We start from the raw sequence: 13757 nt of genomic DNA, 5'->3' as shown, positions 1-13757 counted from the left end.
TTGCATTGAAATGCATCTCGGTCAGTCCTCCACACCTCCGACCAGGCTGTGCCGTTTGCCTCAGTCAGACCTGGCGAGACTACAGAGCCAACGGCTGCTGTGCCTTGTGTCCACACAGATACAGTGCCAGCAAGTACAAAGCCAGCACGGTGTCTACCTGTAATCCCTCAGATGGGAGCTAGCGGCAGGAGGTCATCCTTGGCTACACAGAGGTTGAGGCTAGCCTGGCCTTTGTGAGAGTCTGCCCCAAAGGTGGAAAGCACAATTAGTATGCAATGCAGTGTGAGACTGATCTGAGTAACCATAGGATCATGGAAGCGGTGGGATGGCGGCCTCGTCTTGAAAGGGAAGCTGGCAGCCCGCGGTCCCAGAGCTGGAGCCTCTGCTGGCTTCTCGGGTGTTGTGCAAAGCACATGAAGGGCCCTGCAGACAGCACCTATGCTCCCAGAGCCTGCTGCTGCAGATGGAGCCTCTTGCTGCTGCAGATGCCTCCCCCGATGCACGCCACTGAATGCCCAGAGGGCGACGCCCCTAGCCTTGGTACTGTAGGCCACTTCCTGCTGCGAATCTGTCCCTGGCCATCCACATCCAGGTTGTAGGACTCTGTACAAACCAGGGAATGGGTCAAGGGAGGGGCTGTGACTGCATGGCCAGCCAAGCATTTTGTATGTGGCAAAGGGTGACATTGCCTTTCAGGAGTGACAGGTGCAGAGGGCAGAAGCAGCTGCTGTTGCCCTGTACAGGACCACATACACTGCTGTGGGGACAAGGGACCCAAAAACCCTAGTCCCTAGTGCCCTGGTTTAGTGTAATCCTGGAATGTGACTGGAATGGCCAGGGAAGTAGAGTGCTGGGGTGGCTTCCACTGCACCCCCCAACCCCAAGTGCAGCTTAGAGCAAGGCCTCTGCTTGCCATGCGCGTGTCCCTCTGTCTGGCCTGGGCCATAGTCTCCCTCACCGAGCATCCAGGCCATTGGCTCCACATGCAGTCATCAGGCTACAATGCACACACAGATTCTCAGTCCCCTGACAGCAGTCACAGGATGACTGCCCACCAGCGAGGGGACCCTATGGTGAGTGGCCCGTGTCCCCAGCCCTGTGGTATGTTCACCCTGTCAACCTAGCCTGTTTCCCAGCCCCCCAGTAGAGTTCAGCTTGGCTGCACTCACTCCTAAGAGCTTCTTCCAAAAGTCAAGTGGCACGTGTTGGAATCACACCCTTAAAACACTCAGTGCAATAGCCCTATAAAGTCACATCTGTACCACAAGCCTTCTAGTCACCTGTCCTTCCTAAGATGTTACTTGCCTAGGCTGTGCCACTAAGCCACTTCTGGGACTAAGCCCCGAGTACTTGCTAGGAGGACTAGTGTCCATACAGTCAGAGCCAGCATAGTGTGACCGATTGATTGGTCAGTGGAATTCTGTCTCTACCACTCATGGCCAGAAGCCACCAGGGTGAACCAGGCAGTCTCCAGTGCTTTCTTTTTGGCTGTCCTGGAACTCACTCTGTAGACCAGGCTGGCCTTGAACTCAGAAATCCACCTGACTCTGCCTCCCAGGTGCTGGGATTATAGGTGTACTTTTCAAAGACATGAGGCCAGTGATATTATTGCTCAACAAGTGGGAAATCTGCTGCCAGATCTAAGGACCCATGTTTAGTCCCTAAGACTTGTAGATGAGCAACTTCTAAAAGTCACCATCTGACCTCCACACATGTGTGACACATATACACAATAAACTAATAAAACAGCAGAGAAAATTATGTAAATAATGGATTTGTCTGATTACTCTTGAGCATACTAAGATTTTGCCTAATTCCTAGATACATAAGGGTAGACGAAACTTTATCCAATATAGAACATGATAAGGAACCAGGCCTTGTGATCCCTGTGCAGATAGCTGTCCTTGGGCTACTGGCCCCTCGTCCTCGTCCCTGTACTCCTCCAGGACAGCTAGCACTGAACTTCTGGGTGGCTCCTCCAGCACCGGAAGCACGTCCCATCCCCAAAGCTCTGTCCTCATCTTCCTTTCTGCATTCCTGGAAGTAGCTCCAGGACTTGATCACGTGCTGCCTTTGCCCCATGGAGGGCAGAGTGCAGGGAGATGACTCGGAGGCCTGGTGTCCCTCGAGGCATATTCCCGATCAAGACTAATAGGAATGCAAAATAGCATTCCTGCGATTGGGGTGGGAGTGGGGGTCTGATGACATCTATCTAATTAGTAATGCAGTGCTCTTAATCCAGAAACTCATTGAGGGAGTTTCTCTATGACATCAATAGCAAGCTGGTATTGAAAAGCTAGAAACCGAAAAATAAAAAAAACAAAACAACAACAAAAGTCAGGCAGTGGTGGTGCATGCCTTTAATCCCAGCACTTAGGAGGCAGAAGCAGGCAGATTTCTGAGTTTGAAGCCAGCCTGATCTACAGAGTGAGTTCCAGGACAGGACTATACAGAGAAACCCTGTCTCGAAAAACCAAAAATACATGAGCACCTCCACATGGACTAGTACCAGTATTGAGGGTGCTTTCCAGGTTCTGGAGCTCATGATCCCTAGAATACATTCATTGAGAGAGGAAGATGTGAACTAACAGAGTACCCTGGATAACTCTAGGGCAGTAGGAGAATCCATGGTCATTGGGAAGGAGGATAGCCTCACCAACAGGAGGGAGGGGCTGAGAATAAAGTGGGGTCTGGGTGTCCGGGCAGAGAAGGATACTCAGAAGACAGAAGGCCACTGGATACAGAACCTGAAGAGGGCCCTGGTCAGGTAGTATATAGCTAGGATGCTAGGGGCATAAGAAGAGATGTGCCTGTGCCAAACCTCCCACCACTCTCCAACTTGGTCAGAAGCCAAGTCCACTCTGCAAAAGAACAAATGATGTCAGGAAGGTTCATGGAAGGACAGGAGAGGCAAAAGGAGAGGGGATAGACTAAGAATCAGCCGCTGACCCTCAGGTCGGCTTTCAGGGGCTGTGACCGGGAGCCTAAAAGGCCCCAAAGGCATCCCAAACCCAATGTCTATCTGGGTTTCCTTGAAGCCCTACCATGGGCCGCTGTGGTTTCCTCCTGGCGCCTCTGGTCTCTGACATCAGTGACTCCCCCCATGCTGCACTAATGGCTCAGCCTGGGCCCCCAGGGACCTTCCCTGCCCCCCCCCCCCCGACTGCTCTGCTGGCCCCCCAACCCCCCTCGTGCTGAAACCTAATCCTCCGCAGCAGCTTTAGCTCAGTCCTGCTCTGCAGCCCCCGCCCGCCTGCCTGCCTGCCTGCCTGCCACTACCTCCTGTGCCCTACTTGGTCTTTACTGCAGAGACCCAGCCCCGCGGAGAACGCCTGTCTGGAGAAGGCAGAGCTGGACCCACGTTCAACTCATCCAGTTCTATCAGGCCAGTACTTCCACCTCTGTCTTGGCTCCTCCCTTCTCTCCCTTCTCCTCTTCCCTTCTCCCTATTCCTTGCTGAGCTACTTGAGTCCCATCTCAATTCCCACCACTGCCCTGCTATCCCTACAAAACAGCTTCTGCACTCTTTAGAAGTCCTGTCCCCAGTCAGCAGCCTCCCTGCTCCCTGCTCCAGTCATGAAACCTCCCTCCGGACCTGAGGAGGCCCAGCGGCGACAGGCCTCAGACATCCGGGTGTTCGCCAGCAGCTGCACGATGCACGGTCTGGGCCACATCTTTGGCCCTGGAGGTCTGACCCTGCGCCGTGGGCTGTGGGCCACAGCTGTGCTCCTGTCGCTGGGGGCCTTCCTCTACCAGGTGGCTGAGCGGGTTCGCTACTATGGAGAGTTCCACCATAAGACCACCCTGGACGAGCGCGAGAGCCACCAGCTTACCTTTCCTGCTGTTACACTGTGTAATATCAACCCACTGCGCCGCTCGCGCCTCACACCCAATGACTTGCACTGGGCCGGGACGGCGCTGCTGGGCCTGGATCCTGCTGAACATGCAGCCTACCTTCGTGCCCTGGGCCAGCCCCCTGCACCACCCGGCTTCATGCCCAGTCCAACTTTTGACATGGCACAACTCTACGCCAGAGCCGGCCACTCCCTTGAGGACATGTTACTGGATTGCCGATACCGTGGCCAGCCCTGTGGGCCTGAGAACTTCACAGTGGTGAGCCGGTTGCCCTAAGACCCTGTTTAATGACTACACTCCTCAGCCTTATCAGTAAGGAGACCTTAACCCCCCTGCCTGGCTATCCCCCCTTCCTTCCTGCTAGCCACAGCCCTCCATCCAAGACATTCTGTCTAGTCCAAGAAGCAGCCTGGGGAGGCTATCTCTGTCCATGTCAGTTAGACATCTGTGCACCTGGCTATGCCTCTCAGTCAGGACACCAACCCAAGCAAGCTTCGGAGACAAGGGTAAATCGGTGGAGAGACCGCTACCCTTGTTCTTAGGGTAGAATGTAGTACCCTAGGACTATTCTGGGGCAGGAGAGCCCTGTTTGCCAAAAGAGGACCTATGTCCTCTGCCTCCTCTGAATCTTGCCACCCTAAAGGAGAGCAAGAATGCATCCAGTTACCCCTGTAGGGGACTACTGTCAGGGCTTTGACGAGAGGCGGAGAAGTTACACTGAGGCAGGAGGCTTCCCCACTCCACATACCTACATGTGAGGCTAAGGACATCAAGATGAAGGCTTTCAAGTTCCTTCATGGGAGTGGGAGAAGTTGTTTCTTTGCATGAGATCCAGTCTCAAGAAGTCCAAAACAGAAAACAAGCACAATGGTGCATACCTTTAATCCCAGAAGCTGAAAAACAGAGGCAGGAGGATCCCTGGGAGTTTGAGGCCAGCCTCATCTATACAACATAACAAATTCTAGGACTACATAGAGAGATTCTGTCTCAAAAAAAAAAAATCCTAAGAAAATGAGGACAGCGTGGAAAAAGTCAGCTAGATCTCCTAGACTCTGTCACCTAGGCACCCTAGGTGCTTAGGCAGCACATCCAGGGAAAAACATCCTTCCCAAGGTCTACCGAACTTGGACATCTGCCTCCAGATCTGGAAGGACTTGTCACTGCTCTGGTGGTTCTTCCTGTGATCCCAGCACCTGGCATTGGGAACCAGGAGAATCGGGAATTTGAGGCCAACCCAAGCCCAAGCTACATAAGAATTTATCTCAATCCCTGCCCCTCCCTCCAGAAACACAAAGGATAAAACAAAGAGAAGGGGCTCAAGGGGGAGTGTGGCCCCATTCCCAAGGGCTTGTTTGAGAGAGGGACTGTCCCTTTCTGCTGCCCCCCCAGATCTTCACTCGAATGGGCCAATGCTACACCTTCAACTCTGGTGCCCATGGGGCAGAACTGCTCACCACCCCTAAGGGTGGTGCTGGCAACGGATTGGAGGTCATGCTGGACGTACAACAAGAGGAGTATCTGCCTATCTGGAAGGACATGGGTGAGGGGCACAGGGCCATTTGCCCGTGAGGAGGGTAAGGGTAGAGGCATGCCTGAGGCTGGGAAGTCGCAAAGACCATGGGAGGGAGAGAGGCGGGTGTGTGGGGAGGAGTCCCAAAGCGGGTCATTTTGTAAGAAGAGGCAGGCTGGCTCTTCCAAATCCTGAGGAGAGGGACTGCCAAGAGAGTCTCTCCTGGGAATGCAGTGTCTGGGGCCTTAAAGGCCCCTCTTTGCAGAGGAGACCCCGTTTGAGGTGGGGATCAGAGTGCAGATCCACAACCAGGAGGAGCCCCCGGCCATTGACCAGCTGGGCTTCGGGGCGGCCCCAGGCCACCAGACTTTTGTGTCCTGCCAGCAGCAGCAAGTATGTTGGTTCAACTGCCTGTGCCTTCCACCCTCTCCAAGCTCCTACCCTTCCTAGAAAACCCTCAGACTCCAAGCCACAGTGGCTCAGCCTGACTCTGGGGGCCTGGCCCCCAAAACCTCTATTACCTCTGTAACCTTGTCCCTCCAACAGCTGAGTTTCCTGCCACCTCCCTGGGGTGACTGCAATACCGCGTCTGTGGATCCTGACTTTGATCCAGAGCCCTCTGATACCCTGAGCTCCCCTAGCCCCAGCCCTCCTTATAGTTTAATCGGGTGTCGCCTGGCTTGTGAGTCCCGCTATGTGGCTCGGAAGTGCGGATGTCGAATGATGCATATGCCTGGTAAGGGACTGACTGGGCTCTGTTGGGAGTAGGGAATCGGGATACCCCAGGGGGCGCTCTCAAGCTCCCGGACCAACCGGTCTTTTCTTCCTATCCTAGGAAACTCCCCAGTGTGCAGCCCCCAGCAGTACAAGGACTGCGCCAACCCAGCTCTGGGTAAGGCACATTTCTTCAGCCTCCCTGTCCCCATCCATTCAGACGTTGATCACAACCCTCTGGCCAAGTGCTCCTGAGCCTTGCTTTGTGGCCTGCAGACGCTATGCTGCGAAAAGACACGTGTGTCTGCCCCAACCCGTGCGCCACTACGCGCTATGCCAAGGAGCTCTCCATGGTGCGGATTCCCAGCCGCGCTTCGGCTCGCTACCTGGCCCGGAAATACAACCGCAGCGAGACCTACATCACGTGAGCAAGGCTGGCGGCACTGTACCTGAGTCTAGGGGCTCCTAGTAGGGAACTGGACCGGAACCCTTTTGCACACAGCGCAGGCTGGATTCCTCTCTACATAACGTGTTCTGGGACTTGGGCAAACTGCTTAAACTTTCTGACTTGGGGGATGGGAACAACCCGAGGTTCTTGAAAGGGGCCAGAGTGCCCACACCTACTTCCAGTCAACACCAGGTAGTGCCCAGCAAGCAGTTCCTGCTTCTTTCCCTTCAGGGAGAATGTCCTGGTTCTGGATATCTTCTTTGAGGCCCTCAACTATGAGGCAGTGGAACAAAAGGCAGCTTATGGAGTGTCAGAGCTGCTGGGTGTGTACGGAGTGCCCGGGTCTGCAGAGGTGCAGCGGGCAGGCGATCAGGAACTGACAGCACCTGCCTCCACAGGAGACATTGGCGGACAGATGGGACTGTTTATTGGAGCCAGCCTGCTTACCATCCTCGAGATCCTTGACTACCTCTGTGAGGTGGGGTAGAACTCCAGACACCATGGGGAACAATCCGGCCACCAGTGTCTAAGAAGGTAGATGTTGGCCACCTTACTCCTGCCTCTTGTCCCCAGGTTTTTCAAGACAGAGTCCTGGGGTACTTCTGGAACAGAAGGAGCTCTCAAAGGCGCTCTGGCAACACTCTGGTAACACTTCCTTTGTCCCCCCTCCCCCAACATTGTAGGCCTCACCCCAAACCTTAGACATTTGGTCCAGGAGCTACAGGTGCAGCCATCTTGGCTGGTCTCCACCTGACTCTCCCTCTTCCCACAGCTCCAAGAAGAGCTGAACGGCCATCGAACACACGCTCCCCATCTCAGCCTGGGCCCCAGGTAACATGAAATATTCCCCACAATGGGGACAGGACAGGTTGTGAGGAGGAAGCTCAGGTCTGGGACAGAATAGAGCAGACTGTGGAGGGGTCCTGCCCAGTGCTGTGGGTTGTTCCACCAGGCCGCCTACCACTCCCTGTGCTGTCACCAAGACACTCTCTGCCTCCCACCGCACCTGTTACCTTGTCACAAGGCTCTAGACCTGCTTGGCTACACCGTGACATCTTGGACATGTCCAACCTGTACATCTTTGCTGTCTTCACCTTAATAAAGCTCTAGTGCATGTGCCTCAGGTGTCTGCCTTACAGATCAGACTCTAGCAGAGTTGATGACAGCCCCCAGCCTCATTCATTCTCCAGCTGAGACCTAAGTTAAACTTAACAATTCTCTTGAGGTAGGGGTGGGGTAATTTTTTTTTGTTTGTTTGTTTTGGTTTTGGTTTTTTTCGAGACAGGGTTTCTCTGTGTAGCCCTGGCTGTCCTGGAACTCACTCTGTAGACCAGGCTGGCCACGATCTCAGAAATCCGCCTGCCTCTGCCTCCCAAGTGCTGGGATTACAGGCGTGCGCCACCTTGCCCAGCTTGGGGGTGGCATTTTAAGACCAAGATCAGTCAGGCGCACCTTAGTGAGAAGTAATGAGCTTCTCAAACCCATCTTTTTTTAATTTTGTTTTTCTTGAGTACTGGGGACTGTACCTTGAGTCTGGAGGACACCCACTATGCGAGTGCTTTCCCATGGAAGTATCCCCCATCAATAATTTTGTCCTGAGGCAGGGTCTCATATACCTTCAGCTGGGGTTGTACTACGCAGCCAAGGATTATCTTGAACTTCTGACCTCTCAAATGTTGAGATTATAGGTACATACCACCATGGTTGGCTTCCCAGACCTTTTTATATTTTGTTTATTTAGAAACAGAGTCTCACTAGGTTGTCCAGATTACCTTGAATTCACTCTGAAGCCCGCACTGGCCTTGCAGCACTTCTGCCTCAGACTCCTCAGTAGTTTGGAATACAGGCCTATACCACTAGGCCCACCTCCTGCCAACGTCTAAAAAGGTGGTCTCTCTGTGCCCAGAGCCTAGGTGGTGGCCTGCAGTGGGCATGCTCAGTAGGTATTCACTGCACCGACGGTGGAGAGCGCCAACAAGGCTCTAACTAGCTCAGCAAGATGGTGGAAGGGGTAGGGTTACACAAGGAACTACTCCATGTGCAAGAATACAAAGTGGTGTCCTGCCTTTGAAGGTTCTCGCCTTTCCAACCTCTCCACAGGAGCTGCCAGCCTGCTGAGACAGTGGGCCAGAGAGCCCTCCCTTCCCCTTCCTGTCAAGAGGGCACCCTGGAGTTCTGCCCCAGGTCCAGTTTCCTACTCTCACTGTACCCCAACCTCTGGAAACTTGGCTAACGGGAACTGGGAAGGGCTGTTCTTATGGAAGAGACCCACACAGATCTGGGTCTCTCCTGGCCCAGCTGACAACCCCAAGTGTGAAAAGACTTGGGGTTGATGTGGAGGGTTCTATATAGGATGTAGAGCTAGAGAGGCCTGGCCCATTCTCCTGACCTGGCAAAGGCTCAGCTTCGCACTTAGGCCAGGGGCATCCTACCTCAGGACTGTATCGGGCCCTTCTAGGCAGAGGAGAAAAGTGTGCAGGAGTATATAAGCTGCGTGCGGAGACAGGACTGCCAGGACACAATCAAAAGAACGGGGACCATGGCCTCCTGGCCCTGATCTCAGGATACGTAAAGAGACAGAGCAGACACGAGCAGCTCATTGCAAAGCTGTGGGACAAATCACAGAGCAGGAGTCCCCAGTCACCCTCCAGAGCCACCCCACCGCCATATCATCAGACTGTGGGAAAGGAGCCAATTTATGAAATTAAATAAAGTCCACGGAAGGGAGGGAAACCCGCGGGCCAGGGTAACTACCCTGGCTGGGCCCAGCACAGCTGGCGCTCAGCATCCCACACCCACTCTTCCACCCTCCTGGGAGGACGGCTTAAATAGGCCAGGCCCCAGCCTGGCCACCAGAGGTCAGAGAGCCTACGGGGGACAGAAGTCAGAGAAGTAGGGGTGCTGCAAGGCCTCCTCTGCTGAGATGCGCTGCACAGGGTTACACTTCAATAGGTTCTGTAGGTGGGAAGAAAGGCAGAGGTAGCTCAGGCTAGGACAGCCCACCATCTTTTGACCCTCTGGGCAAGCATACAATCCCCCATTTCTAGTCCTGGACAGGCAAATGGCCCCCTCTTTTACCCCCAGGCACCTACCTGCAACAGGTCTCTCCCTGTGGCATTGAGCTTGGGTACGACGTTCACCAAGGACGTTGTAGCTGGGTACATTGGGTAGGGCTGCAGAGGAAGGCCAGGCAGAGTCAGGCCAGAAGCACGGATCACAGAGTTGGATAGCCAGAGGGGCCTCTAACGAACCAAGTGCTCCCGCAGCCAAGCACACCTTATAGTCTGGCAGCTTGGTCATGGCAGGCCACTGCTCCTCAGTCGGCGTCCCTAGTAGTGTGTCCATGTGGTCAAGGGTCACTTGTGGGGAGGGTTACACCTACACACTCCCACCTGCCCTTCTCTTACACCACCAGGCTCTATTCCTAGCCCAGCCTGAGATGAACCCCATTTTGTGGTGTTTACAGTAGAATAGGAACATCCAACCCCCAATGCTCGTAGTCCCAACAAACGAGTCATTTTACTCCAAGAACTGTCTTCTTTCCTCCTAAGGCTTACTGGAACAATGTCTAATGGCTTCATCAGGAGTGCCATCCTTACCAACAGACCACACCTCTTGACAGTGACTCCATCCATGCAAGGACAATATGATGGGCAAGCAATGGCTAACTCTCACCCCTCACCCCTGCTCAAGGCTTTCTGCCCACTCCCTTTCTACAAAGAGGTGAAGGAGTGCAGGCTAAGGGCCCTGGGAGGATATCGGAAGATCCTCTTCAGCTGGTCATCCACATCATTGCCAGGGAAGAGAGGTCTCCCTGCATTAGCCAGCTCTGCAGAAAAAAAAAGGGATAAAGCAGTACATGAAGGACCCATCATTCTGAGGTGCCCCGGGCCTTCCAGCCCCAGCCCCAAGAGTTCCCTCTCCCTTCCTTCACAAGATCCTCTAGACCCTATTTGTTACCCCAACTGAGAAAGAGAGTACCTCCGCAGAACCCCAATGTGTCACCTGCAAAGATGCAGCCGGCTGACCACATGTCGATGGACGTGGAGTACAGCTTGGCCCCAAAGAGGACATCCGGTGGGCGGTACCACAGCGTGACCACCTGGAGAAGACCCCACCCACAGGGATCCCCCTCCCACTTAGAGAGCTGGAAGGAGGTCCAGGAGGAGTCTCAGAGAGCAGAGGAAACAATGTGGTGTAGAGAGGCCACTGGGGGACTCCCTCCCTTCAACCTTACATACCACTTCCCAGGCTCACCTCAGCAGAGTAGCAGCGGACTGGGATACCAAAGGCTCGGGCCAGGCCAAAATCAGCCAATTTCAATTCCCCATTCTGAGGGGAGATAGCACAAAGAGAACATGGAGAAGGACTTTTAAATGGTTCAGGGCAGGATCTGGTTTCCTTCTCCCTATCCTGCTCCTCCTGGGCTCCCCACTCCTGGCTCGAGCTTCTGCATTCCCATTCCCTGTTCCCAGAGCAATACCCTGTTTATGAGCAGGTTCTGAGGCTTCAGGTCCCTATGTAGCACGTTGCGACTGTGACAGAATCCCAGGCCTTTCAGCAGCTGGAAGAGGAATGACTGGAGAGAGGTAAGGGAGACAGAGTCAGACCACTGTGTCCTATGTCATGTCACTTGCTGCAAGTGGAGAAGTCCACAGAAGTAAGTGTGCGTGTGTGTGTGTGTGTGTGTGTGTGTGTGTGTGTGTGCACTCATGCACATAAGCATAAAGGAATGGTAAGATCCCCTGGAACTGTGAGCTTCCCAATGTGACTTCTGGGAACAGAGTCCTCTGCAAAAGCAGCAAGTGTTCTTTGTTACTGTTTTGCTTGTTTACACAGAGGGAGTCTCTGTGTAGCTCTGGCAGCCCTGGAACTCCAGCTATAGATCAGGATGGCCTTGACCTCAGAGATGCACATCTTGCCCAGCTTGACAAGTACTCTTAACAACTGAGCTATCTTTTCAGCCTCTCATCTAGTTACTTTTGAGAATCTGCTATGCAGGCACTAAGGGTGTGTGGGGGAGTACAACAGTAACCAAGTTGTCCTTGCTTATCACAGCTTTCTGGTGGACCTTCCTGTATTCCCAGTCCATGCTGGTCTCTTCTACATAGCTGCAATTGGGTACACACACCATAAGTATCAACACAAATACAAAGCTATAGTATTACTCAGGACCCACTTTCCCTAGAACTTGGGCCAAGGCACTTGGTCTTGGGCCTAGAATAGTGACTGGTACATAGCAAAACCTTCAGCAAATACTTATTTTGTTGGCTTTTCCTCTCTAAGATTTACTTTATTTTTTAGTTATATATGTATGTATGTATATGTGTATGTATATATACATGCATGCACATGTATGTCGAGGGGAAAAAAGTGTGCACATGAGTGCAGGTGCCCTTGGAGGCCAAAAATGGGTACTGGATCCTCTGGGTCTGGAGTTACAGGTGGTTGTGAGCTATGTCAAGTGGGTTCTCGAAACTGAATCTACATCATCAGCTAGAGTAATATGCATGAACTGCTGGACCATCTGCCCAATCCCGTTTGTCTTGATTTTACTTTGATGTTTGAGACAAGGCCCTGCATTGTATCTCAGGCTGGTCTTAAACTTGAGATCACCCTGCCTCAGCCTTCTCAGTGTTCACGTTGGAAGTATGGGGCACTATGCAGGCCTGGTATTTGTTGAATCCAGGAGATAGTCTCTGGTGTGTCTCATCTCTGGAGTGCAAATGACATCACTGAAATCAGATACTGTCTGTGCAAGCCAAAGGCAACCATATAACAAACGTTCACCAAGACAAGTAGTCCTTGGTGGGAAGAAACAGGGTTCCCCTGGTACCCCAGGCCCCCAACCTGGCAGTCAAAAAATGCCACCCAGGCGCCACAAATCCCTAGACATCCTTCTTCTCACCTTCACAATCTCAGGGTCCAGGTCACCATTGCAGCTGTCAAAATATTTCTTCAGGTCCTAAGTAGAGGTGGCAGTGAGGAGAAGAAGACCAAGTTCAACCTAGTCTGGCCTCCTATACCCTCCCAGGATTCATCCCCCCCCCACCCAAGCCCCTCGTTCACCTGATCACAGAACTCAAAAACCAATGTCAGCTTCTTGTCACTATGCAGGACATCATGAAGCCTAGGGAAGAGGAAAGGCTTAGCCAGATCCCCAGTTGGCCTCTAATATCCCAGCACCAGCCCAGCCTAATGAGGAGGTTCCACCTTCTCCAACAGACCTTACCTGACGATGTTTTTGTGCTTCAGTTCTTTGAGTAGACAGATCTCCCGGAGGGCTGAACTTGGCACACCCTACAACATGCAAGGGGGTGATAGTCACACACAACCCAAGACAGGCTTTAGCCTTCCTCCCATGCCCTGGGCCTACCTCATCGTCATCATCCAGCCTGACTCGCTTCAGAGCCACAATCTCATGGGTTTCCCGGTTTTTGGCCTTGAACACAGTTCCATAGGTGCCTAGAGGAAGGTCAGGGGTGAGGAAAGGATCCTTCTCAATATCTTAGTGTGTAAGGGCGATTTTTCCGGGCAATGGCCAGATATGGAGTAGTTTTGTGAATGGGGATACCAAGGAGAAGGTGCCTAAAAAAGCTCAAGGCTTAGCTGCAGGAGAATCAGCCATAAGCTCCAGGGTGGAGGGTGGGGTCGGGAAGTAGCGAGGAGTCACCTATGAGAGAAATGACGGCCTGCAAAAAGGTTAAGGTTGGAGGTTCTGCAATGAATTGAAGCAGGGATTCCAGGTGAGGTTTGCAAGTGATGCTGAGGCTAGGGACGAGAAATGCAGGAAGTGCCGCGGTTAGGAAGGCTAGTCCACAGAGACTGCTAAGGCTAAGAGCAAGAGTTTGCCGCAGATGCTAACACTGGGTGAATGGTTGGTTTCTGCACTGGGTGTTGGGCTCAGCGGCCAGGGCTTTTGGCCAGTGCTGAGGTCGGAGCCTGCAGGTATAGCTGACGGTAAGGGAGCCGGGACTGCAAGTAGGGTCTTCAGAAAAAGACCTTGCAGGAACATCTCGTGGTTCCATTACCTTCCCCAATCTTCTCCAGTTTCTCGTATTTCTGCATCGCAGCGGCCGCGGGGACCCCTGCGGGCCCTCGGTTCTAAGACTCCCGGCCCCGGCGTTGCAGAGGAGGTGGTACCCACAGCTCCAGCCCCGCCCACCCTCTCACCACGCATTGGCATCTGGGACTTGTAGTCCCGGGGCGGCCATGTTTCTCAAGAATGCC

The 13757-nt window shown here is 53.3% G+C and overlaps 2 protein-coding genes across 2 annotated transcripts; one reads left to right on the top strand and one right to left on the bottom strand.

Annotated features, from left to right (window-relative positions):
- Window positions 1-3576: 3576 nt before the first annotated feature.
- Window positions 3577-7558, top strand: Asic3 (acid sensing ion channel subunit 3). Its single transcript, XM_052173028.1, has 11 exons — window positions 3577-4113; window positions 5245-5395; window positions 5631-5758; window positions 5912-6101; window positions 6201-6257; window positions 6356-6503; window positions 6759-6850; window positions 6926-7005; window positions 7101-7172; window positions 7300-7358; window positions 7480-7558. Exons 1-11 carry the CDS (start codon window positions 3577-3579, stop codon window positions 7556-7558), a joined length of 1593 nt encoding a protein of 530 aa, XP_052028988.1.
- Window positions 7559-9205: 1647 nt separating this feature from the next.
- On the bottom strand, window positions 9206-13691 carry Cdk5 (cyclin dependent kinase 5). The gene is made up of 12 exons (XM_052173037.1): window positions 13559-13691; window positions 12904-12992; window positions 12760-12827; window positions 12597-12657; window positions 12436-12492; window positions 11011-11106; window positions 10785-10859; window positions 10533-10629; window positions 10287-10356; window positions 9804-9864; window positions 9620-9700; window positions 9206-9482 (listed from the first exon to the last, which is right to left on the bottom strand). The coding sequence occupies exons 1-12, from the start codon at window positions 13593-13595 to the stop codon at window positions 9396-9398; spliced, it is 879 nt and encodes a 292-aa protein (XP_052028997.1). The 5' UTR covers window positions 13596-13691; the 3' UTR covers window positions 9206-9395.
- Between the last annotated feature and the right edge of the window lie 66 nt (window positions 13692-13757).

Source organism: Apodemus sylvaticus, chromosome 2 (genome assembly GCF_947179515.1).
Source record: "Apodemus sylvaticus chromosome 2, mApoSyl1.1, whole genome shotgun sequence".
NCBI classification, from domain to species: Eukaryota; Metazoa; Chordata; class Mammalia; order Rodentia; family Muridae; genus Apodemus; species Apodemus sylvaticus.
This window is presented reverse-complemented; position numbering and strand designations above follow the sequence as displayed.

Coding starts and splice junctions, on each gene's coding strand:
- Asic3 (XM_052173028.1), top strand. CDS start 3,577: ATGAAACCTCCCTCCGGACCTGAGGAGGCCCAGCGGCGACAGGCCTCA. Junction 6,258..6,355: donor CTGCGCCAACCCAGCTCTGG/GTAAGGCACATT, acceptor TGTGGCCTGCAG/ACGCTATGCTGCGAAAAGAC. Junction 7,006..7,100: donor TCCTTGACTACCTCTGTGAG/GTGGGGTAGAAC, acceptor TCTTGTCCCCAG/GTTTTTCAAGACAGAGTCCT.
- Cdk5 (XM_052173037.1), bottom strand. CDS start 13,595: ATGCAGAAATACGAGAAACTGGAGAAGATTGGGGAAG. Junction 12,993..13,558: donor ACTGGAGAAGATTGGGGAAG/GTAATGGAACCA, acceptor ACCTTCCTCTAG/GCACCTATGGAACTGTGTTC. Junction 9,701..9,803: donor CCAAGCTGCCAGACTATAAG/GTGTGCTTGGCT, acceptor CTTCCTCTGCAG/CCCTACCCAATGTACCCAGC.